The sequence below is a fragment of the Nannobrachium achirus genome (genome assembly GCF_963921795.1).
Source record: "Nannobrachium achirus genome assembly, chromosome: 16".
Classification (NCBI taxonomy): domain Eukaryota; kingdom Metazoa; phylum Chordata; class Actinopteri; order Myctophiformes; family Myctophidae; genus Nannobrachium; species Nannobrachium achirus.
In genome coordinates, this window is record NC_137823.1 from 47,269,579 (window position 1) to 47,295,461 (window position 25,883).

General features: G+C 42.3%; 1 protein-coding gene across 1 annotated transcript; it reads left to right on the plus strand.

The window, feature by feature from the left end:
* Positions 1 to 235: 235 nt before the first annotated feature.
* On the plus strand, positions 236 to 16,225 carry LOC308301084 (apolipoprotein B-100-like; the record flags this gene model as incomplete). The annotated part of the gene is made up of 27 exons (XM_080744982.1): positions 236 to 287; positions 1,500 to 1,612; positions 1,775 to 1,920; positions 2,068 to 2,215; positions 2,345 to 2,497; positions 2,628 to 2,752; positions 2,843 to 2,928; positions 3,047 to 3,494; positions 3,588 to 3,702; positions 3,797 to 3,943; positions 4,036 to 4,247; positions 5,102 to 5,297; positions 5,402 to 5,581; positions 5,679 to 5,882; positions 5,979 to 6,146; positions 6,254 to 6,459; positions 6,546 to 6,725; positions 6,815 to 6,933; positions 7,311 to 7,515; positions 7,722 to 7,894; positions 8,128 to 8,291; positions 8,378 to 8,487; positions 8,614 to 8,978; positions 9,080 to 14,470; positions 14,589 to 14,700; positions 14,900 to 15,086; positions 15,224 to 16,225. 27 exons carry the CDS (start codon positions 236 to 238, stop codon positions 16,223 to 16,225), a joined length of 10,707 nt encoding a protein of 3,568 aa, XP_080601108.1.
* Between the last annotated feature and the right edge of the window lie 9,658 nt (positions 16,226 to 25,883).

Genomic DNA, 25,883 nt, shown 5'->3' on the forward strand with positions numbered 1-25,883 from the left:
TAATACCTCAAAAATGACAAATTAAACATTGGCCAAATTGTCAGATATTAAAAGTAGAAATTGTGAAAATAGACAATCTACATGCTCACAACGCCTATCACAATAGAACCGTGTTATACAAAATGTAATGCCTCAACTCTTAGTGCTTGTCAGGGTGGGGGGTCCCCAGTTAAAATATGAATATGTTGGGGGCCGCGGCCTGAAAAGGTTGAGAAACACTGGTTTAAGGGTAAACATGTGTAAAAAGTGTGGAGGACAAGAACAGATTATGGTCAAAAGTGCAGCAGGTGTGTGTGCGTGCCTGCCCTGCATGTGTAAGTGTGCCTGTGTCTGTGCATGTGTGCATGTGTACAACAGTATGTCTGCGTGTGCGTGTGCGTGTGCGTGTGTGTGTGTGTGTGTGTGTGTGTGTGTGTGTGTGTGTGTGTGTGTGTGTGTGTGCGTGCGTGCGTGTGTGTGTGAGAATAATGTGCTCATTGCCTTTGTCCCTCCACACATACGTATAGGGTGGACTTTGGAGCTGGAACAGTACTGTCTGTGACTCCCACCGTCCCTTCATATGGAAAAGCAGGGGTATAAAAGAGCTCTGCTGGCACCAGGGCCTCAGTCTCGTCTGAGTACTCGCCATCCCATAAGGAGAGAGCTTCAACGAACCCATCATGGGGGACGCAAAGCTCTGCCTGCTGCTTTTAAGCACACTTGCCTTGGCTTGTAAGTATTATTTATTTTTTGTAATTTCTTCAAACATTGCAGTTAATTTATTCATAGTGAATTTTTAAGAGTTTCATTTTGAGTTTCCATACTTCAAAATACTAAGTCAGCAAATCCTCTTGAGTGATATATAGAAAGGAACTTTAAATTGGTTTTCTAAGTTTGTTCTTAAAAATAGTTTACTAAATCAACAATATCTTGAGATAAGATTTAGATTTTCTTTTCTAAAAATGGAAATATTAACAAACACATTTTACTCATTTGACTTATGACACATTATTCAATTAAACTTCTTGTGTTTTCCTTATAGATGCCCAAGAAGAGGGATCATGCGTGTGTAAGTTCCAATATTTTCAACAAGATCCACATAGATTTCACTTAAACCCTTTATACACTGTGTTGACATGAGTCAACAGAGTCTATACTGGGCTGTCTCCCTGTTCCCTCTATGCTATCTCTTCGCTGAAAATAGCTGATCTACAAGCTCACAATGCATACTGATCTGATATTTCTGCAGAATGTTTGCCCCATAGGGCACAAACTAAAGGTTCATGTAATTGATTATGTTGTTGAGTGAATTTATAATGGTACAAATGTTTACATCTGTTTTAACTGGTCAACTATAACCTTGTAAAGCCCTGCAATACGATTTCATATCAATCATGTTTTTAACATATCTGAAGAAATCTGTTATGCACATTGAACATACTGATCATTGTTGAAATGTCTTGCTGTGCTATCAGTGTTACAATCTATACTGTTATTTTAAATCATAATCTTTTTAACAGTGAACCAAAGGTACAAGGCCTTCAACAAATATGAATACTTATATGAAGCTGAATCCCTGAATGCCATCAACGGTGCCTCAAATCTTCGCAATGGACCCAAGGGCTCTTGCAAGGTACAGTACAAGACGTGCCAAAAGCAAATTATACTCACTATTATTTGCAATATGTTGTACTTTCCCCAATAAACCAAATTTAGTTTTCATGTTGTAGTTTCCATGTAGCTATTATAGTGTATTTCAACACAATATCATAAAAGCTAAATCACACCTACACAGGTCGAGATTGAAGTGCCCCAGATGTGCAACTACATCGTCCGCACCACAGGCTGCAGCCTGAGTGAGGTGGTCGACATGGATGCAGAAGGCAATGCTGTGGTGGTCCCTGCACCCAGCTCTGAGGCCTTTGCTGCTGAAATGGAGAAGTAAGTTATGCCAGCAGTATTTCTTACGAGAATGAAAACATGATTGTCATTAAAGTTAAAATAAGAGTCCATGTGATACAAAACCTTTAAAGTGCTACATAGTTTAAAGTTAGCAATCATGGCAAGTGACATTTTTTTCTTTCTTAGATATCCTCTGAAGGTTGTGGTTGAGGGAGAGTACGATGTCAAACTGTACCCTGAGGAGGGTGAGACGACAACCATCTTGAACATCAAGAGAGGAATCATCTCTGCCCTGGCCGTGCCTCTGCTGGAGGAGGAAAAGAACAAGAACATGGTACATTAAACTGCTCTTTAATTTACTTACTTACACATGAAATCATTTACTTTCTATACAGCAGTATTTAACTGGTGAAAATCTAAACTTATTATGAATATAAATATTTTCTACAATCTTGCATTTCAGCCCACCATCCATGGCAAATGCAGAACCTTATACTCTGTCAACGCACGAGAGGACATCGCTACTGACGTCAGCTTCACCAGAGATCTGTCCAAATGTGACAAATTCGTCCCCATGAGAGACCAGACCAGCCCCCTGGCTCTGATCTCTGGCATGGTGAGACATCTAAACAATGTGGTTCTTGACTTTTTAGTTAAATAACAACTATTAATGCTGGCATGAACCCTGAATTTCACAACAATACAATAGTGTCTGAGAAGTAATACAAATAATTATCTACTTGCAGCACTACCCTCTTGCCCAGCTGGTCAGGAGCTCCCAGACCTGCAACTACAAGTTTGACAATGAGAACATGCACATGACCTCTGGTGCCTGCACTGAGAACCACATCCTGATTCCTTTCTCTCACAAGTAAGTCATCCACGGTTATCTCATACTATACATAACTTTGTATTAGTATCAATCTGAAATAGATCTTAACTATGTATTGTCTGCCTAAAGGGGACAATATGGCGTTACCAATGTTGGCAAGCAGTCTCTGACTTTGCTGGAGGTTTCAGCTTACAACGACAGAGTCTTTGACTTTGGTAAGGAGATGTTTGCATTTGTCTCTATCTACTGTATGGTGGATGTTCTTTCTTGTCTTTTTCATTTTTACTGTCATTGACAATTAATTTTCAAATATTTACTCTCTGATTAATATAGATGCAGCCAATGTCAAGGGTTTGAACATGGAGACTCCTACTGACAGGAGTGTTATCCAGAATAAGGATGCTGGTCTGGGTCTCCTGAGAGAACTGGCTAATCTGCCTGAGGCCGAGGGTGAAAAGAGGGCCCACCTCTTCCACGTGCTGGTGAATATGGTTCGTGGAATGAAGATCGAGACCCTGAGCTCTGCCATTCCCGAGGCTCTTGAGGTGTCCCGTTCACTGAGCTACCAGGTTCTGGCCCAGTGCGGTACCCCTGAGTGTAGCAGTGCCATCATGCAGATCCTGAGGACCTACGACAGCTCCGCTGTTGAGGTTGATGCCACCGTGTTTGGTCTGGGACTGGTGTCCAACCCCTCTGCCCTCCTGATCAATGACATGCTGGAGATGGCTCAGTACAAGCCCAGCAAGCCCATCATGTATGCCCTCAGCAATGTTGTCAAGAGGTGAGCAACCGCAATACTTACTCTGCTCTAGATATTTAGAAGTGTTAAACAGTAGCCACATTAATATTCACTACATTGTGATTTCCTTAATAGGTTCTACAAAGCCGAAGGCAAACTGACCCCTGAAATCCATGCTGTTGCTCGTTTCATGGGCTCCCAGCTGGGTGACTGCACTGGTGACAATGACCACACCTTCATGACTCTGAGGGTAAGTGGTTATCAATAACGGATGTATACTTAATACATTAAATTAAAAGATAGTAGATGACAGATCAAACTCATGAATGGTTTCATGACTTTAGGTTATTGGAAACATGGCTGCAGCCATGGGCGCTGCCAGCCCTGCCCTGAGGACTGCTGTGATCGAGTGTGTGAACCAGCCTGCTGCATCCCTTGCTGTTCAGCAAGCTGCCATCCAGGCCTACAGGCTGACCCCTGTCCCAGAGGAGGCAAGTCAACTATTTTCACAGTTACTTTTGGTGTACTTCACAGAAGACAATTATTTTTTAAATCTAATGATGAATGTATTTCTCTGTCACAGGGCAGAGAGGTTCTCATGCAGGTTCTTCTGGACAGTGCCAGCCCCCTGCAGAAGCGCGTTGCTGCCTACCTGGTGCTCATGAAAGACCCCCAGCCAAGCGAACTCGCCCAGCTGGCTGCTGCCCTGCCTAATGAACCTGACCAGCAAGCCAAGAGCTTTGTCATCTCCCACGTTACCAACATCTTGTCTTCAACTGAGCCAGAGACCCAGGAGTAAGTAAAGCCTTTTAATATTACTAGAAGCTCGGCCGCCGGAAACTCGGGAACAATGTAAATAGGGAATGAATGCCCGCCCTTTAATGCAAACCAAACCCCATTATACCTGTTGCCATAGGATCTGTTTTGACCATCTGTTTGCGTGTGTCCATTTATGCCCATATATGGAGATATCGGTCTGTCTACTTCCATTTTATGCCCATATATGGAGATCTTTGTAGGACCCGTTTTGACCATCTGTTTGCCTGTGTCCATTTATGCTCATATATGGAGATATCTGTATCTGTCTGTCTGCATCCATTTTATGCCCATATATGGAGATCTCTGTATCTGTTTGTCTGTGTCCCTTTATGCCCATTATGGAGATCTCTGTATCTGTCTGTCTGCATCCATTTTATGCCCATATATGGACACGACATACTGATGACAATCAATACGTAACCATGGCATTTTGTGTTGACTCATGTAGCGTACGTGATGTCAGAGGCTTTTATGAAGTGATGTCACAATGAGTCAGCACTTGCGCCGATTTCCTCCGGAACAGCCTGATGTCAACAATCAGCTCCGAATAAGGAGATTCCGAACGTTTCGCGCCGGTTCGGGAAAACCGCACATCGGGTCGAGTCGAGGCCCGGCACTGCACTCCGCGCCGCGGCGTGGAACGCGCGTGCCGAATCTGAAGCCGGTGGGACGAACGGTTCTCGAGATACGCGGGGCACATACTCACAGAGATTTGTCGCATTTATAGATAGATGGAGCATAAGCTGCTAAAATATATGTGGAGGAGAGTATTTTTTCCTATTTATGCTATTTAATGCTTACCTCTAATTAGTAACCTATCTTTCTTATAGGCTGAGACAGAAGATTCTCGATGCCCTGCAAGGCAATGAGATCGGAACTGTCATGGACCCAACCAAGTTCTCCCGCAACTACAAGGCTGGATCTGTGGAAGGCAACATGATCTTTGAGGGTGCCAGCTATCTGCCCAAGGAGGTCATGCTTGAGATGACCCTGAAAGCCTTTGGCATTGACATTGACATGATGGAGGTAGATAAAACCAAAACTTTCCTTGTAAGATATAATAATGGATTGCTCAATTATTCAAACTCACTCAACTGTCACACTAAAAATGAGCATTCTTATATTTCCAGATCGGCATGGAGGGCACCGGACTTGAGCCAACTGTTGAGGCCCTGTTTGGAGAGAATGGATTCTTCCCAGACACAGTGCTGAAGACAATGTACTTTGTTTCTGACAAAATGCCCCAGGAGGTCAGCCAGGTCCTGAAGAACCTGCTCCCCGCTCTCAGGAACGACAGACGAAAGAGACAGGTAAGTCACAATGGTGTTTGGATGTTTGATAATTTACTTATTAATTATTTCTAAAAAAGTACTCATAAGCAACCATCCCTATGTTTTATATCTTCAGAGCACCCAGAACATCATGAGAGAAATTGGACGCAACGTTAACAAACTGGTGAAGGAACTGAAAGCCCAGCAGACCCCTGAGGCTATGGTTTACCTGAGACTTCTTGGAAATGAGCTGGGATACCTCAAGACCAGTGACATGGAGGCGATGGCCTACTCTGCAGCCATGATGATTGATAACATGCTCAAGATGCTCCCCATGGATGTACGTTAAAAGAAATGATATACTATAAAGAATTCAGTGATTTACTTACTGATATTTGACACAGTTGAACTGACCTGCTTCTTTATTTTCTGACAGTTGATGAAGGGACTGATGACCAAAGCTGACAATGAAGTCTTCGCTCATTACATCTTCATGGACAATGAATTCTTCCTGCCCACTGCTACTGGTGTGCCTCTGAGGATTGCCCTGTCTGGTACCTTCACTCCTGGTATCAAGGGTGGACTCAACATTGCTCGTGACATGGTAAAAATCTACTAATTTTCGTGAAAATGAATTATAATGAAATGTACCATCCCATATAGTATCTCTCTCATAACCCATCACTGACTGACCACTTTTTTTCCCCCTAGAGCGAGATTGCCTTCATGCCTTCAGCTGGCATTGAGTTCAAGACTCAGATTGGCTCTTTCATTCCTGAGTACGTTGAATCTGGACTGGAGATGCACACCAACCTCTTCCATGAGAGTGGACTGAGCGCCAAGATCTCCATGGGAAGTGGTGAAGTGAAGTTCACCATGCCTGCTCCCAAGACCCCCACCAAGCTCATCAGCATTACGTAAGCGTCAACTGACTATGTATGCAAATAATCTATATGGAATCTAATATCTATAAATGCAACAATCCAACCTTTCGCAATTACAGAAACACCTTTGTGGCTGTGAATGGTGCTGAGATTAAAACTATCCCCCCTATGGTGGAGGACAAGGTTGATGTCAGTGAGTGCACTCCCTTCTTCGCTGGAATGAAATACTGCACTTCCCTGATGTACACTGATGCTTACAACTATGAGACCCCCTACTTCCCCTTCACCGGAGACAGCAAGTGAGTGAAAGCCCTGCAACTTGTAAAGTGCTGGGACAGCATTTATGAATTTAAGTCAAATCTAACCGTAAAATGGATCTACCACCCAGGCTGTCTTTGGAGCTCCATCCTACTGGCGAGGTGACTGAATACTCTGCTACCTTCACCTATGAGCTCATCACAGAGGAGGAGAAGGTTGACACCGTGAAAATGGTCCTGGCGGCGGAAGGTATAACCAGATTTAGAAAATAATTATTTCAAAGCTACATTAGTAATGTGATATAGAATTTCTGCTGGTGGTATTGTCACATTTATACACAAAAATGTTTGTTGGGGCTGAAATGTTGGCCATTATAGCTTTAGTCTATATAGTCAAACCTAAAACAAGTAAGGCTAGGGCTCCACCAAAATGACGGCGTCGTGCCGGTTGACGTTGACGCGACGCTCGACGCGCCCGGTGGAGCCGGGGAGTAATGTAACTTTGCTACTACGGCAAACTGATATTGAATCGTCATGTACATACCCTACACATTTTGTCATGAACTTAATTATACAGTAACTCCATAAAAGTGTAAACAGCTGAAGGCATTTGAACCTTTTTACCAGGTGCTGGTGAGGCCAAAGCAACTGTGAAGTACAACAGGAACACGAATGTCCTCACTACTGACCTCCAGATCCCTGACTACGACCTGGAGGCTGGATTCAGGCTGGGTGCTGTTGACGCCAACACCAAGGGCAATGGAGCTTACGGAGTCTCCCTTGACCTTATCAACAAGAACATCCCTCAGCTCTCCCTAGTTGCCCTTGCCAAGTAAGAAATCAATCAAAACACAAGCTTGTTGAAATCAAACAAAATGTATGTACAGTATGTTCAGAAATGTAGATTTGTAGACACATTTTCCCCTTTGGTCTCAAAAATGTTTAATATTAGAAACAAATATCAGTGTACTCTATGCTGTATTTATATCAGTATAATGTGTGTGTGAGACAATTTACTCATAGGTTTCCCCTTCATAGGGTGGAGACAAAGGAAGAAGCTATGCTGCAGCTCCAGTTGCTGGTTCCCTTGATGAAGGCAGATGCCACTGTCACAGCCAACCTGAAGCGTGGTGAGACCCTGGAATTAGAGCTTGCAAGTGACATCAAGCTCCCAGAGACCACCTCACGGCAGAAGATTGCCTTGAAATATGGTAGGATATGAATATTACATTTCTCTATAATAGAATCCTCTGCTATGTGCTACTGTTGCACCCAAATACATGTCCCATTAATCACAGCAGTTAGCTTGAGGTCACCAATTTTGCTTTCCTCATTCACTCACCCAAAATATGAATCTATTATTCAACTGCAAAATGCATCTTGCATCTTTTTTTTAACAACTGAAAATATTCTATGTGAAACTAACATAAAGAACCTTTTGTAGATAACAGCAAGATTGAGGCTGAGGTCAAGTCTGAGATGAACTCTCAGATCCAGAAACTGCTCCCCAATGCTGAGGCAGTTGAGAGGATTATCAATGAAGTTCTTGATATGCAGGTTGGACAGACTGACATGAAGGTCCGTCAATTCCTCGCCAAGTCTGTGGAGGTAAAACCTATACCCACATAACCCTTTATCCTTCACTTCAACATGAATGGATATGTTTAACAAATTGTACTAATGTGTCCATTTAGGCAACCAACAACTACATGGACAAATATGTTTCTGATATCCCATACATCACTTACATAAGGATTCCTGCCATGCCTGAAATTACAATGCCAGAGAAGCTTTTCTTCAATGCGTAAGTAAAGGTTTTTGGAGAAAAACATTTAATTGCCATATTTTAATAGCCAGCCACGAGGGTATGAATGTAGCGTATGAATAAAAATGTGTTAATATAATGTCATATATTCAATTATTTTGGCAGTGAGGGCAAGGCTCTTTACAACTTCAACAATGAACGCTTCCTCGTCACCATCCCTCTTGGAGGAAAGTCAACAACAGCTGACCTGAACTTCCCAGCTGCTCTGGCCACCCCAAGCCTGTCACTGCCCCAGTTTGGTCTGGAGGTTGCCTCCATGGAAATTCCTCTCCCAGAGTTGGTTGTCCCTGAGACCATTTCTGTTCCTCTCTTTGGAAAGGCTGAGGTTTCAGCTAAAGCAAGCACCAACCTGTATGAATTAGAGGTCTCTGCAGCTCTGGGCAAAGACGCTGCCGATACACCAAGCTACTCAGCCAAGTTTGAAATGGAGGGAACTTCCCCAGTGGACATCTTGTCCCTCAAGATGGAAGGTAAAATGTTCTTCATGTTTATTAAATTCAGTAGTAAAAGATAATCTAAAGTTTGATTTTCAAGTGGCTGAATCTCACAAATGCACTGTATTCTGTTTCAGGCTCTGGATTGTTGGTTGGCACTCCATCCGATTCTCTCAAGGCCCACATGAAAGCTGCTGTGAGCCATAAACTTCTTGAAGCCAGTGTGAGCATCATGGAAGTTGGAACCTTCGCTGACACAATCAGTGTCAAGTCCAGCAGCAAGGTTGAAGCAACAAGTCCTCTTGGCCTGGTTATTGAGCTAGAACACACTGGCACAGTTGGCTTCAATGCTGAAGAGCTTTCTGCTGACAGCAACCTTGAGGGATCCATCAAAGCTGGGCCCATCTATGGCAACACCATTTCTACCCAGGCTTTCAGCATCTTCCCATTCAGGCCAGAAGCAAAGATCGACTCCACTCTGAAGATTGATACCACCATTCTTAAGGCTCAGAACACCATTGCAGCCACATTTGTCAATGGTGAGCTCAGTGTTGTATCAAACACTAATGCTTTTGAGGATATCCTGACCCAAGCTGCAGAGCTTTCCTTCAAGGAAAACAAACTGGCCCTGACATGCGATACAAATGCTATTGTACTCGGCATGAAGGTACGCAACCAGGCTGAAGCCTCTGCTGGTGCCGAAGAGGTCATCATCAAGATGGAGACCAATGCTGACCACTCTGAAAACCGCATCTACTCCTTGCTTACTGCCACTCTTGATGTAAATGGCTTAGTTCTAAGTAGTGATGCTGCTGTGAAGCTCCTTGAGAACGAGGCTGTTCAGAAAACTACTCTGAAAATTGCCAAGGAAGGTTTGGCTGAGCTGTCCATTATCAACAAGGCTGAAGTGCGTGACATCAAGCTTGATAATGCCAACACTCTGACCATCACTCTCTCTAGCCTTGACTTCGACACCAAGGCTGAAGCCATCGTCAGTGAGTATGCTACTTATACTCATGACATCACCATTGCCCTGAAGCCCTACACCGCTTCTGCAAATGTGAACAACAACCTGAAACTGCTGGCAGCCAACATCATCAATGAGGCTCAGTTGAAGGCAGAGCTTTACAAGATGGATCTGACTGGAAGCCTGAAAGCCACCTATGGTGAAGAGGAGATCAAGCACACTTATGAGATCAATTATGCTGACGTGACTGCCAATGTTAAGTGCAGCACTACTGGAAAGGTCTTTGGAGCCCACATGAACCAGAACACCGAACTTGAAGTTGTTGGTCTTGCTGCCAGGATCACCAATGATGCCCGCTTCAACTCTCAGCCCATGCGCTACGATCACACCATCCGCACTAGCATCATTCCTTTCGACTTCAACCTTGATGCCATGTTCAATGCTGATGGTGACCTGACCCTGTATGGCAAGCAGAGCGGCCAGCTCTATGGCAAATTCCTTCTTAGGGCACAGCCCCTGGCTCTTACCACCTCAAATGAATTGAGAGCCTCAGTGACCCAGCAGCTGAACAATGGATTCTCCCTTGAGACCATTGTTGACAACAAGGTGGATGCATTGCTGACTCCTCAGGAACAGAAGGTCACAATGATGCTGAAATCTAAGATGAACAACCATGCCTTGAACCAGGAAGTTAATGCCTACAACAATGCAGAGAGGCTTGGACTGGAGATGTCCAACACCCTCCTTACTAGCCTTCTCAACACAGAATCCAATGAAAACCAGGAGTTTTCTATCTCTGGCTTCGTTAAATATGATAAGAGCACTGAGAGCCATATGATTATGTTGCCTTTCATTGAGAATTTCCCAGCTCTCCTTGAAGACATCAAGGTTGTTGTTGTGAGCATGGCAGAAGCACTGCAAAACTACATCAACAATGAAGACATAAAGGCTAAGATTGAGGCTATTCCTCAGTATGTGAGTGACTTTGTTTCCCAACTGAATATTGAAGGCAAAGCAGCGCAGCTCAAGCAGACCCTGATTGATTTCACCCAGGAATATGTTATCACCATTGAAGAACTGGAGGCCTCCCTGATCAACCTGAAGGTAGTTCTTGAGAAATTCCTGACTGAAATTGCTTCCCGCATGCAGGACATTATTTCTGCTACCAAGGAAATGATTGCAAGTGGAACCTTCTCTGAGACTGTCATCAAGAGACTGAACCAGGAGCTGAATACCTTCCTTGACGAGTATAATATCAGGGATATGATTGTTGCCATTGTTGATGCCATTGAAGAGGTCATCAAACAGATTGACTTGCAGAAGCTAAGTGAAAGTAGCCTTTCCTTCCTCCGTGATCTGGATGTTCAGTTCGATGTTAAGGCTAAGCTAGAAATGGTTGTCAGCAAGTTGAAGGAGTTCATTGCCAGCTTTGACATTACTGAGTTTGCTGAACAGCTGAAAACGTACATTTCATCCCTCAACCTGGATGCCTACATTCAAGAACTGATGGCACAGTTTCCAACAAACCTCTTTGGTACAGCAGTTGAAACTCTCAAAGAATTTTTCCAACAGTTTGACATCCTTGGAAAGGTCAACACACTCATTGCTAAACTCAGAGAGTTGATTGTCAAGTTTGAAGTTGACCAGAAGGTTGAGGCCATCTTGGAAAAGGTTGTGGAGCTCATCAAGCAGTTCAAGATTGATGAAACTGTCCAGGTTCTAGCTGACAACCTGAAGGCCATTGACATGCCAGGCAAGATCATGCAAGTACTGGAAAATGCCATCAACTATCTGAAGGCCACAGAAATTAAACAAGTGATTGAGCAAATGAATGTCTACCTTGACACCATTGTACAGCAGCTTAAATCTTTCAACTACAATGCTTTTGCTGATGAGGTCAACCAGATGATTTCTGCTTATTCCGCTCAAGTAAATGAGCTGATCAAGGCACTCGAAATCCCCCAGAAACTTGAAGCCATCAGAGAGTTTGTCAACTTTGCTCTGTCTACTGTCATGAACTACCTGGAGCAGCTGAACATGAACTACCTGCCTGTGATTTCACTCCCTGAGATCACCCTTCCAGAGATTTCATTCCCTGTCATCCCAGCAGTTCCTGTTGAGAAGCTCATTGAGACTCTCCAGATCCCTGAGTTCAAGCTGCCAAACATCCCTACTGAGTTCATGGTGCCAGGATTTGGAAAACTGTATGGTGAGATGAGAATCAACTCCCCCATCTACACTATCAGAAATGTTGCTGAGCTACAGAGTTCTGTTGATGGTGAGAATGCTCCTCAGGTTACAGCATTCGTGACCTCCCAGGCAACATCTCCCAGCTTTGAGATCCTCAATTTCAACCTGGATTCTACAGCCCGCATTGCTGTCCCAGAGGCACGCCATGTGATTGTTGCTGAGACCCTTAAGTTTACTCACTCTGTTCTTGGACTTGAGCACCAGGCATCTGTGACTCTTAAAGACCTTTCAGCCCAGGCATCAGCTAAGACCACAGTGAAGGCCACCACTTCACCTTACACTGCTGAGCTTGTGAATGAAGCCTTCTTTGCCACTGCAGGTGGTTTGTCTGCCACTATTGACACCACATACACCCACGTGCTTAACTTCCCCATCATTGGCATCACCAGTGAAACCTCCCTGACCCAAAAGGCTGTTGCACGCCAGGAGGGAACTACCATTACCCTGACTGTTGGAAATGAGGGCACTGCCAAGTTCAACTCTCATGATGGAGTCCACAAGAGTGACCTGCTCTTCATTATCAATCCCAACACTGCCAAGCTGACATTCACTAGCGATACAGACACAGCTCTTCTGAAGATGAAACAGACCCTGAACGCTGATTCCGTCACCCTCAGCTACTTCAAGTTTGATGCCCGCTCTGAGGCAGAGGGCCCAGCTGTCAAGAACAGCCTTATGGTAGCTTCTGGAAATGTCAACCTTTATGATATGAAGATTGAGCTGAAGGCGACCCATGACACAGAGCTGGTTGGCACACTCAGTGGAGTTCTGTCTAATGCAGTCAATGTTGTCATCCGTCCCGTTGAGTTTGTCTTTGATTTCCAGAACAAGGGAAACACTGTGCTGGCATTTAATGATGCTCTGATTGCCAAACTTGATCTCCAGAATGATTACTTAGTTACCTTCAAACCTGACTCCCAAAAGATCAACACTGTTGCTCTGGCACGTCTCAATCAGTACAAACTGTCCTACAAAGTCACAGTGAACAACAATGAGAAGGAGTTTGGCATCTTTGCTGATTTAGATGGTGAGACAAATCTTGACTTCCTGGCGACCCCCCTCAGCATCCCTGAGCTTAATCTGCCATTTGTTGAATTACGCACACCAGCCATCAGTGATATAAACTTATATGAACTTACTGGTCTGAAGAACATCTTGACCACCACAGAGCAGAATGTTGATGTCACTACCAAGATTGTGTACCAGAAGAGCAAGTATGCCCCTCTTGTTGATGTGATGGGTCTGATCCAGATTCCCTCTGTGGGTAACCTGATCACCGAGCTGTCCTTCAAGTCTGCCATTATCAACCTGAATCTTAATGCTGGGCTATACAATGAGGAGGATCTTGTGTTCCGTCTGGGAGCAACAACCGCCTCTGTGTTCGAGAGCCTGAAGGCTAAGCTGGATGCCACCACCAGCCTGACCACCAGAAGAGGAATCAAGCTGGCTAACTCCCTGTCCCTTGAGAACCCCCATATTGAGGGTACCCATGACAGCACCATCAGTGTGAACCCTGAGATTTTTGAAGCTGCTCTCTCTGTATCTACTGTTGCCAAGATCTCCCTGCCAATCCTCAACCTGGAGGCCAACCAGAACCTGGTTGCAGACACCAAGACCAAGGCAAATACTGTCTCCACCTTGAAGATGAAGGTTGATTTCAATGTGCCCATCATCAAGGCTGTTGGAAAGGCAGAGGCAGAACAGAGCCTGAAGCTGGAAGGAACATATGTGGATGTTTCAATGGAGACAACCACCATGGCAAATATTGAGGGCACAGTGTTTGAAGATTATCCACTTTTGGCAGCACTCAACAATGAGGCTAATTTGTACCTGAATGCTGATGGCCTGCGCTCCACATTCAAGGTTCTTGGTAACACTAGATTCAACCAGGGTGACATCAAGCTTGTGGAGATGGATCTGGATGAAAGCCTGGCTATTGAGGCCTCCCTTAGCCGTGTGTATGCATTGCTGAAAATTGCCAGCAGCAACGAGGCAAATGTCATGGACTTCAACACCAAGGGAAAGCATATTGTCCAGGCTACCATGGACCTTGCACCTACCTCTTCCTTGACCGCTGATATTGAGATTGATATGTCTCAGCCAAGCAGTTTGGGTGAACTCACCATCTTTGAGAAGACCATTGTTGAGCTGACAGCCCCAAAGCAGAAGATCAGTGCCAATGCCAAAATTGTCTCTCCAGTGTACACCACAAGCCTAGCAGCTGAGTTGGAGGGTGATGCCCCTGTCTTCAAAGTGACATTCAAGTCCACTGCTACCTCAATCTTTGTCTTCTTGGATTATGACCTTGACTGTGAGTGCCTTTTTTGTCTTCATGAAATTAGATGCCACTGCTGTGTTGTATTACATACATACATATTACTTAGTATCTAATATGTAATTGTTAATTTTAAAACATTTTGCTTCCATAGCTGCCATCACCGTAAGTTCTGAAAATGATGGCTTGAGCCTGACTGCCAAGGCTGTGTTGACCCATGCTGACCTGACCATGGACATTCAGCATGTTCTGTTTTACGCTCTGAGGTACCCACTTTTGTCTGATGAATTTTGTCTGATTTAGAAGTAGTTAACAATTTCAGTTGTTCTTAGACAATTCACTTACATATATATTATTTCCCACAAGGTAAATATTCCATACATGTTCTTACTTAAGTGTTTTACATTCATTATGGATAGTTTTCCTTTACAATAGCACGTTTCTAATGGTAATTTCTCTATTCAGTGACTCCCGCCTCACCTTGAACATGGACATCACCAGCCCCACCTTCACTGATGTGAGCTTCCGCTATGCTGCGCTTACAGATGGCGTAAGTGCCTCTGTCTCCACCCCATCAACTGGCTTCCTTGGTCTTCAGTTCCATGGCAAGGTTCCATCCCAGATGAATGCCAGACTTTATGGTCGTTATGCTGTGAGTATATCATGTTTAGATTTTGTCTGAATAATTAAACAAATGGCCATGATGATGTTTGCATTACTTACCTCTGCATACCAAGATTGGAACGCAAGGCTAATGCACTCAATTCATTTTCTTTTTCTTTTTGCCAGTCTGCACCTGAGGATGATGCGGACATCTTGATTGTTAGAGCTTCTGCAAAGGAGGGCGATAAGATGAATCTGAAGGTTGCCTTCAACATGGAGGCTCCTGAAATCATGATCACTGGACTGAAGGAGAGGCTCCCTGCCATCGTCTCTACCCTGAATGACTTCGGTGAGAAGTATCAGCTTATTGGACACGCCACCGGACTGAAGAGTGCCATCGTCAATCTGCTTGAGGAGACTTACACCACCGTCAACAACCAGGCCCCAGAGCTCAGCCAGCTGTCCATTCTCTTCAGAAACACGGTTGTTCAGTACCAGAAGATTGTCCAGGTCTTCCTGGATACTGCTGTTAAATTCCTGAGGGAAACCCAGTTCAAGCTGCCTGGCTCTGATGAGATGACCACTCTCCCTGAGGTCCTCAAGAAGCTGACCGGCACAGTTGCCACTGTACTAGAGAAGGCCATCGAGATGATGCTTGTTAATGCTGAGCTCACTTTCAACGCCATGATCGACATGTTGAGCAACATTCAGGTCACCATGCCCATCGGTGATGTCATGTCAGGAGCCCAGATGATTGATCGACTAAGAGATACAGTGAAGGCCCTCCTTAACCAGGTTGTGGATCTTGTCAGGCACCTGGAAAGCCTGGACATGATCTTGGAGAAGCTGGGCGAAACCCTGAAGGTCGTTGTTGACAAAGCTCAGGAGTTTGTTGATAAGAGCCTAAAGAGTGACACCCTTGATGCTGTTGCCATTTACATCAATGCTTTCTATGGCAACCTTGTCACTGTAATGAAGAAGGTCATGGATCAGGCCAGCACCGTTGTGGATATGGAGTATTTGAATGGCACCATTGATTACCTCATGGAGGTTTTCAGATCTGTGGTGGGCCTGTTGAGCAACATCGTTTCTGAATTCATGCAGAAGGCTCCCGCTGCATTCCAGGAGTACGTGAAGGTTGAGGGAGGAAGGCTTGAGATCGACCTTCCATTCTACCTCCGCCAGTGAGCAAGTGTCATGGACTAAAACACTATCATTCTAACAAGAATGTTGGCCATTCGGCTGTATTTAAAAACAACATTTGAAATAATACTGAGTATATCAAGTATAAGAACATGTATATAACATCAACCGAAGTGATGAAACTGTCCCACATCTACCTGTCTATTATGCAATATGAGTATTAAATAAAGTCTGTTTGCTATTTAATTTTGAATGGGTCTTTTATTATAATCCAAATCTTTTCAGTAATAATTGAACCAGCAGAGTCAAACTAAATATTGCATAGATTTAGCTACACAGCAAGATGTATGTCTTTTGGGGTTTTTGTACAACTGTTGCAGCTTAACAAAAGCAGCATACCTTAATTAACCTATATTGTGTATCTATCATATTTATAATTATCCAGATTATACTTGCACATATTCTCACTTAAGTAATGGTTTTTAGTACATTATGTAAACCTTGCACTGTTCTCAGTTGCCTATTTTGCACAGTAGGGGGTAGCATTGCACACCTAATATGTTCTTTATAACACTATTGTTGAACAACCTATGACACAAAGTCATTCTGACATTATTACTTTGTTTTTGCCATATAATGGAATCAAGTTGTACCCTTTAGACTGGATCATCCATAATCAAAGTTATAACTCAAAAAATGTCAAATGAAATTTATATATATATCCGTATTCCAATCTAAGATGGACAATATTGAACCTCATTTATTTGGCATTTATTATTGGCATTTACAGACCAAGATGAGTTCTTAAAATTGGACTTCATTATTTGTATTCATACTTTATTATTAGCACATTGTTATCATCAGTTCAGAATGAAACAGTTAAAGTGTTTTAGTTTGTTTGCTGTATTTATAATAAAACAGAAACATTACAATTACATTTTTTACATTTAGCAGACACTCATGTTATTCACACATGTCACATGCCAGGACTATTGACATTAGAGTGCTATAATGACATGGCTGCACCTTCTTACAGTAAGCTACTTGTCGACAGAGCAGGGGTGGGCAGCTTTTTTGACTGGAAGGCCATACTGACTTTGTAAAGTGAGCAAAGAGCCACCACATATTGAATAACTGAAATTAAACATGAAACAAAAACTGCATTCATTTGATATTATAGGACAGATTGGTTTAAAATACTATTTTCCAGGCCAGAAGGCCTAAGTCATTCACAACACAAGACTATGTTACAGAATTACTTAATACAGTTTTCTATGTCTCTCTGGTGTACTCTGAGGTTACAGAGTACACTTCAATGCAACTCTAAATAGCTAATCTTTACTATTACCTGAGTCAAAGGCAAAGCAGTTATGTACTCAAATGGTAAATATTAATTACCATTAATCGGAAATCGAGTTAAATTAATTTCCCTCAAAATCCATCAGGGTTAGTGTCAGAGGGCACTAGGGCAGCCTGTGCCCTATACGCACACACAATCAGAGAGGGGGAAAAGGGTGACATCACAATATCAAGGTACAGGTGAAGGGTTACATCAGATAAGAAAAGGATGACATCACAATATCAAGGTATCGTGATGTCTGATTGGGTGTGAAGGGTTACAGCAGATGATGAGTAACTCGTACTTTAATGGGAAAACCCTTAGAGAAAAATGTTACATCAGATGATGAGAAAGCTAGACAAGAACTACTAGTAAGACGCCTCAGGGCAACATGCCAATTCTTGGCCATCTGGCCAGTGATGTATATCGGACCAGTTACCCATATATGGAGACCCCTGCATGATAGTCAACAATGTTATGTCAAAACATGCCCATATATGGGCATAACCAAATATGGGCATTCCCAGATATGTCCTTAATATTGATGACACTGTGACAGGGATCTCCATACATGGGCATAAATGTATGTTAATTAGTAAAGCCAAGCAGGGCCATGGCGCGTTAGGGCCTATCACAGGCCTATCACAATTTGAGATAGTTTGGCGGTTCGATTTCCTGGCCATCTGGCCAGTGATATATATTGATGACATCAGGGATCTTCATATATGGGCATAAAAGGGATTCTGGGGAATACCCATTATGGACTTTTACATAAGTGATGTCACCTGTGATATCACATGTGATGTCACAGTGATGTGTCAAGGGAAAAATGTGTACTGACGCAGACAGACTGCAACATTTCTCAAGGTAAACTGCAACCTTTGGTCGCAATTATCTGTAGTCACGAGGAATCCACTCGGAAATGTATTCCATCTTACCATTTGTCCCTTTCTTTCCCATATATGGATATCTCTGTATCTATCAGTCCTTGTCCCTATTTTAGCGGTGCTAACGTGTCCCTTTTATATATGAAGATCCCTGATGTCATCAATATTAAGCCCATATCTTGCAATGCCAATATATGGACATACTGTGTCATTCTCATGTGGTCTAGGACGTCAGACATCTATGATGTCAGTCATCTCCAAACTGTGGGAGGAGTAGCCCAGCAAAATAAAGTTTATGCGAAAAGATGGAAAGAAAGAAAGTCGTGGAATGAATTCCCCATTGCAATCAGAATTGCACTCACTCCCAATCCTCCGCCTCTGAAGACTCACACCTTCAGACTCGACCTTATCACTTACAGTACCACTTGACCTAGACCTAGCCTTGAAGACCTTGCAGGCTTATGTATAGGCCAAAATGTAATTTTGATGACATGTTAGACAGATTCCAGGTTATTTGTAGCACTGGCATCCTACAGTGTTGTTTAGATTGGTTCTTGGTTTACCTACCACAGTGCCCCCGGCAATATGGTTTCTGTCTCAAATTCGTTGAGACAAATTGGTGATGGGCCATGGGCCAAGATTCACCAACACATTTCCACCTAATGGATGTTTCTGGTGTAACTGTGGGAGTTGTAACTGCAAACAGGGGTGTCGCACCAAATTCTGGGCCCTGGGTACAAGGCTTCACTATGGGCCCCCCATGAATGTTCTTCATAGGGGGAGGGGTTTTAACCAATTTAGTCTGGGAACGCATTATTTTGTGCTTTAACTCTTGATAAATAGCAGATATACAAGCTCACTGAGCTTGTAGATCTGCTATTTTTGAAAAATCTTGAACTTTTTTGCAAGTCTTTGAATATTTCAATTTTCAAATCTTTCTAAAGATTTGCACACATTTTTGAAACAACTTTTCAAAAATGGCAGATCTACAAGCTCACAGTGCAGCACTCGGTGCCGTGCTGTGAGCGTGTATATCTGCTATTTTTCAATAGCTAGAAAGAGTATAAAATAATTAAGGCCCCTCCACCTTGGGCCCTAGTAACTCAATCCCACTTTCCCCCTTGTGACGCCCTTGATAATACCCATTGTACCTATCTATCTGTCTGTGTCCCTTTGTACCTGTCTATTTTAGACCCATATGGACATCTCTGTATCTGCCCTTTGTTCCTTTGATGTCCATATCTGAATAGCCCTGATGTCATAAGTATATGCCCCAGATACGGTCATTTCAGTCAGATCAGTCCTGGACTATCGCAGACCCGACCAGCTTCACACGAATTAGTGAGCATAAATGTTGCAAACATGTGTAGGCTATTACATGTAAACATGGGGTACGTGCTTTGAGATAAAAAAAAAAAAAATAGTAGGTGGATCTTTGAATGGATACTGTTCCCAAAAGTTCTTAATGAATATTTTATTTAATATGTTAAATTAACATTGATAGGCAAATGTTTGGCTACACAAAATTGGACATTGTTTTGTTTAAGGTTTTTATACTGATTTGACTGGACACTAACCCAGGAGCTTTAAGGACACTTGGACACTAACCCAGGAGCTTTAAGGACACTTGGACACTAACCCAGGAGCAGCCTGATAGCAAACTGGGTATATACCTTTCTATTCCCAAGTGGCTGTTCTACCTCGAGCCACCACCATACCATTGATTGATTGATTGATTGATTGATTGATTGATTGATTGATTGATTGATTGATTGAAGAATTTATTAGAAGTTTGCGTAGGAAAAGATACAGTTTCATGACAGTACAGTTCACTGGTATACAAGGTCAACTAAAAGGATAGGCCCAAAAAAGCACAAGGCTTATTCTGGGCTCGCTGAAAGCGAGCACAAGTATGTTATCTTCATTATTTATCTATCAGTCAAGTTCTCCTCGATAGTACAAAGGCAGGGCCCTTAGCCAATGAGGTGCAGCCAAAGGGTAGACCTTTATCCCCATACATGGTGTTACATGCGAGCCCACGCTGTTTCAACAGTATTTCTAGTTGTGGGCTCGCCTGGAAGGCGAGCACACGTATGTTATCTTCATTATTTATCTATCAGTCAGTCAGTCAGTCAGTCAGTATCTCCTCAAAACTTTGGCGCGCTTCATCTCTTAAACGCTTACACCTTTCAACACCATTCAAATTTTTATGTGTTCAGCTTACTGAGGACACGTGTGCTTGTACTTTTGGTTTTGAAATGTTTTGTAGTATAAATATAAAAAAATAAAAATGTTTAACTTTAAGCACCCAATGCATTTCCAATGGGTTTAGTGAGCTGGGACAGAGTGGAGAGAAGGATAATAGACCCATGTTTATGTTAAGGCGCTGTGGCTGCAGTGTTCACACTTCAGATATGCTATCTATATCATTGCGTTCACACAGGTCTGCTCTCTGATTTGATCCAAATGTCTAAGCTGTGTGATGTATAAAACTATAGTTATAGTTAAAACTATAAATAAATGTCCCTCTCCACTCTACTGATTACACAGCTGTGATCAAGAATCAAGTCCGGGCGATGGGATGTAAATCCCATAGCCATATATCCTAGAGCCCGCAGGGACAGTCAGCCATATTAGTGGTTGTTGTTGGTTGTCAGGGAGATATCAAAACCAATGCATTTCCAAGTCAGATCCACAAACACAATAAAAGCCATGCTCCACTCCTCAGTCTGGAGTGGCCACATAGAAGAACGCCTTGGTTATAGACATAGTGGAGGACAGATGTGATCTGGGATTGTTAGCCTACAGTATATGCACTCAATATACTCCACTACAGTTGGAGTCCATTTGACAGTTGCTGGTTCCCAAACACAGAATCAAAAATGTAGATCTAGAACACATAGAATATGTACAGTACAGTAAGGTTCAGTAGAGTACAGTAAAAGTACAGTAAGGTTCAGTAGAGTACAGTAAAGTACAGTAAGGTACAGAAAGGTACAGTACAGAAAGGTACAGTAGAGTACAGTACAGTAAGGTACAGTAAAGTACAATACAGTACAGTAAGGTACAGTAGAGTACAGTAAAGTACAATAAAGTACAGTAAAGTAGAATAAAGTACAGTAAGGTACAGTGGAGTACAGTAAAGTACAGTAGAGTACAGTAAAGTACAGTATAGTAAGGTACAGTAGAGTACAGTACAGTAAGGTACAGTACGGTACAGTAGAGTACAGTATAGTATAGTACAGTAAGGTACAGTACAGTACAGTAAGGTACAGTAGAGTACAGTACAGTAAGGTACAGTAGAGTACAGTAAAGTACAGTAAGTTACAGTAGAATACAGTAGAGTACAGTACAGTACAGTACAGTACAGTACAGTACAGTACAGTACAGTAAGGTGCAGTACAGTATAGTAAGGTACAGTACAATACTGTAAGGTACTGTACCTTACAGTACCTTAAAGTATCCTATTTGTTGGGTTGGAATCGAGCCCACACTGTTTCGAAGGAACAGTATTTCTAGTTGTGGGCTCGCCTGGAAGGCGAGCACACGTATGTTATCTTCATTATTGTGGGCTCGCCTGGAAGGCGAGCACACGTATGTTATCTTCATTATTTATTTATTTGTTTATTTATATATGTGTATCTCCTCAAAACTTTGGCGCGCTTCATCTCTTAAACGCTTACACCTTTCAACACCATTCAAATTTTTATGTGTTCAGCTTACTGAGGACAAGTGTGCTTGTATTTTTGGTTTTGAAATGTTTTGTAGTATAAATATAAAAAAATAAAAATGTTTAACTTTAAGCACCCAATGCATTTCCAATGGGTCCCCAGAGTGGAGAGAAGGATAATAGACCCATGTTTATGTTAAGGCGCTGTGGCTGCAGTGTTCACACTTCAGATATGCTATCTATATCATTGCGTTCACACAGGTCTGCTCTCTGATTTGATCCAAATGTCTAAGCTGTGTGATGTATAAAACTATAGTTATAGTTAAAACTATAAATAAATGTCCCTCTCCACTCTACTGATTACACAGCTGTGATCAAGAATCAAGTCCGGGCGATGGGATGTAAATCCCATAGCCATATATCCTAGAGCCCGCAGGGACAGTCAGCCATATTAGTGGTTGTTGTTGGTTGTCAGGGAGATATCAAAACCAATGCATTTCCAAGTCAGATCCACAAACACAATAAAAGCCATGCTCCACTCCTCAGTCTGGAGTGGCCACATAGAAGAACGCCTTGGTTATAGACATAGTGGAGGACATATGTGATCTGGGATTGTTAGCCTACAGTATATGCACTCAATATACTCCACTACAGTTGGAGTCCATTTGACAGTTGCTGGTTCCCAAACACAGAATCAAAAATGTAGATCTAGAACACATATAATATGTACAGTACAGTAAGGTTCAGTAGAGTACAGTAAAAGTACAGTAAGGTTCAGTAGAGTACAGTAAAGTACAGTAAGGTACAGAAAGGTACAGTACAGAAAGGTACAGTAGAGTACAGTACAGTAAGGTACAGTAAAGTACAATACAGTACAGTAAGGTACAGTAGAGTACAGTAAAGTACAATAAAGTACAGTAAAGTAGAATAAAGTACAGTAAGGTACAGTGGAGTACAGTAAAGTACAGTAGAGTACAGTAAAGTACAGTATAGTAAGGTACAGTAGAGTACAGTACAGTAAGGTACAGTACGGTACAGTAGAGTACAGTATAGTATAGTACAGTAAGGTACAGTACAGTACAGTAAGGTACAGTAGAGTACAGTACAGTAAGGTACAGTAGAGTACAGTAAAGTACAGTAAGTTACAGTAGAATACAGTAAAGTACAGTACAGTAGAGTACAGTAAAGTACAGTAAGTTACAGTACAGTACAGTACAGTACAGTACAGTAAGGTGCAGTACAGTATAGTAAGGTACAGTACAATACTGTAAGGTACTGTACCTTACAGTACCTTAAAGTATCCTATTTGTTGGGTTGGAACCGAGCCCACACTGTTTCGAAGGAACAGTATTTCTAGTTTATCTATCAGTCAGTCAGTCAGTCAGTATCTCCTCAAAACTTTGGCGCGCTTCATCTCTTAAACGCTTACACCTTTCAACACCATTCAAATTTTTATGTGTTCAGCTTACTGAGGACACGTGTGCTTGTACTTTTGGTTTTGAAATGTTTTGTAGTATAAATATAAAAAAATAAAAATGTTTAACTTTAAGCACCCAATGCATTTCCAATGGGTTTAGTAGAGTGGAGAGAAGGATAATAGACCCATGTTTATGTTAAGGCGCTGTGGCTGCAGTGTTCACACTTCAGATATGCTATCTATATCATTGCGTTCACACAGGTCTGCTCTCTGATTTGATCCAAATGTCTAAGCTGTGTGATGTATAAAACTATAGTTATAGTTAAAACTATAAATAAATGTCCCTCTCCACTCTACTGATTACACAGCTGTGATCAAGAATCAAGTCCGGGCGATGGGATGTAAATCCCATAGCCATATATCCTAGAGCCCGCAGGGACAGTCAGCCATATTAGTGGTTGTTGTTGGTTGTCAGGGAGATATCAAAACCAATGCATTTCCAAGTCAGATCCACAAACACAATAAAAGCCATGCTCCACTCCTCAGTCTGGAGTGGCCACATAGAAGAACGCCTTGGTTATAGACATAGTGGAGGACAGATGTGATCTGGGATTGTTAGCCTACAGTATATGCACTCAATATACTCCACTACAGTTGGAGTCCATTTGACAGTTGCTGGTTCCCAAACACAGAATCAAAAATGTAGATCTAGAACACATAGAATATGTACAGTACAGTAAGGTTCAGTAGAGTACAGTAAAAGTACAGTAAGGTTCAGTAGAGTACAGTAAAGTACAGTAAGGTACAGAAAGGTACAGTACAGAAAGGTACAGTAGAGTACAGTACAGTAAGGTACAGTAAAGTACAATACAGTACAGTAAGGTACAGTAGAGTACAGTAAAGTACAATAAAGTACAGTAAAGTAGAATAAAGTACAGTAAGGTACAGTGGAGTACAGTAAAGTACAGTAGAGTACAGTAAAGTACAGTATAGTAAGGTACAGTAGAGTACAGTACAGTAAGGTACAGTACGGTACAGTAGAGTACAGTATAGTATAGTACAGTAAGGTACAGTACAGTACAGTAAGGTACAGTAGAGTACAGTACAGTAAGGTACAGTAGAGTACAGTAAAGTACAGTAAGTTACAGTAGAATACAGTAAAGTACAGTACAGTAGAGTACAGTAAAGTACAGTAAGTTACAGTACAGTACAGTACAGTACAGTACAGTACAGTACAGTACAGTAAGGTGCAGTACAGTATAGTAAGGTACAGTACAGTACTGTAAGGTACTGTACCTTACAGTACCTTAAAGTATCCTATTTGTTGGGTTGGAATCGAGCCCACACTGTTTCGAAGGAACAGTATTTCTAGTTTAAATTGAGATCATTAAAAAAAACTCATACAACATTGAATGACATACAGATAGAAGTCATAGAACACAGTTCTATGCAGAGGATATCATCAGAAAAACTGTCGCAAAATAAAATACAATACAAAAACTAGAAGCAGTGCTCTTCCGAGCACAGGTCTCCACCAGGTCAGGTATTAATTATTGTGGCCTCCTGGTGGCGCTACATGTGAAAAGGGTGCCATGTCTTCTTTGGCCTTTAACGGTGACGATCACATGACTGTTGCGATATTGGCAATTTCATTATCATGATTTGAGGCGTTTTGTTGGAAACGGATCAATCCGTTTTGGCCTCCAAAGAGGCCAATCTTAGCCAATCAGGAAGGAATATTTAATATGGGACAAATCCGTCTTGATCATATGACTGAAGAGATACTGTCTACTGATTTTTGTTAATTTTAGGTAAAATCTGAAGGAGTAATATCCAAAAATGTGTCTTACATAAGTCGGCCTCCTGGTGGCGCTATAAAAGGCTGATGTGAAAAATGCAAGGAAATGTTTTTTCTTGGCCTCTAGGGCATGTGCTTACAAAGTTTGAAACTGATCGGTGGAGTTATAGGTAAAACCACAAATCGGCCTGTTATAGCGCCACCATGAGGCTGATTTCAAAAATTTGAAGTGCATTTCGTCCTCAGCCTAGTGGGAACGTGTGTGCCCGATTTCATGATAATTGCATTCTGTGTTTGTGATTTGAGGCATTTTGTTAAAAACGGCCCAATTCTATAAACTTTGGAAGCCAATATTAGCCAATCTAACATATAATTTTCCGAATGTCTGTCTGTCTGAGTGTCTGTCTGTCTGAAACCGCGTTTCTCCTCAGTGGCTGGAGCAATTGATCTGAAATCTCATCACCATCAGCATATGAACACACTTGACATAACTGTGAAGCCCGTTTGTCACTTTCACAAATCGTATGCTGTATAATTGCATTTTTATGGTGTATCTATATCTATTTAGCCTACAGTACCTTTTGTGACCACA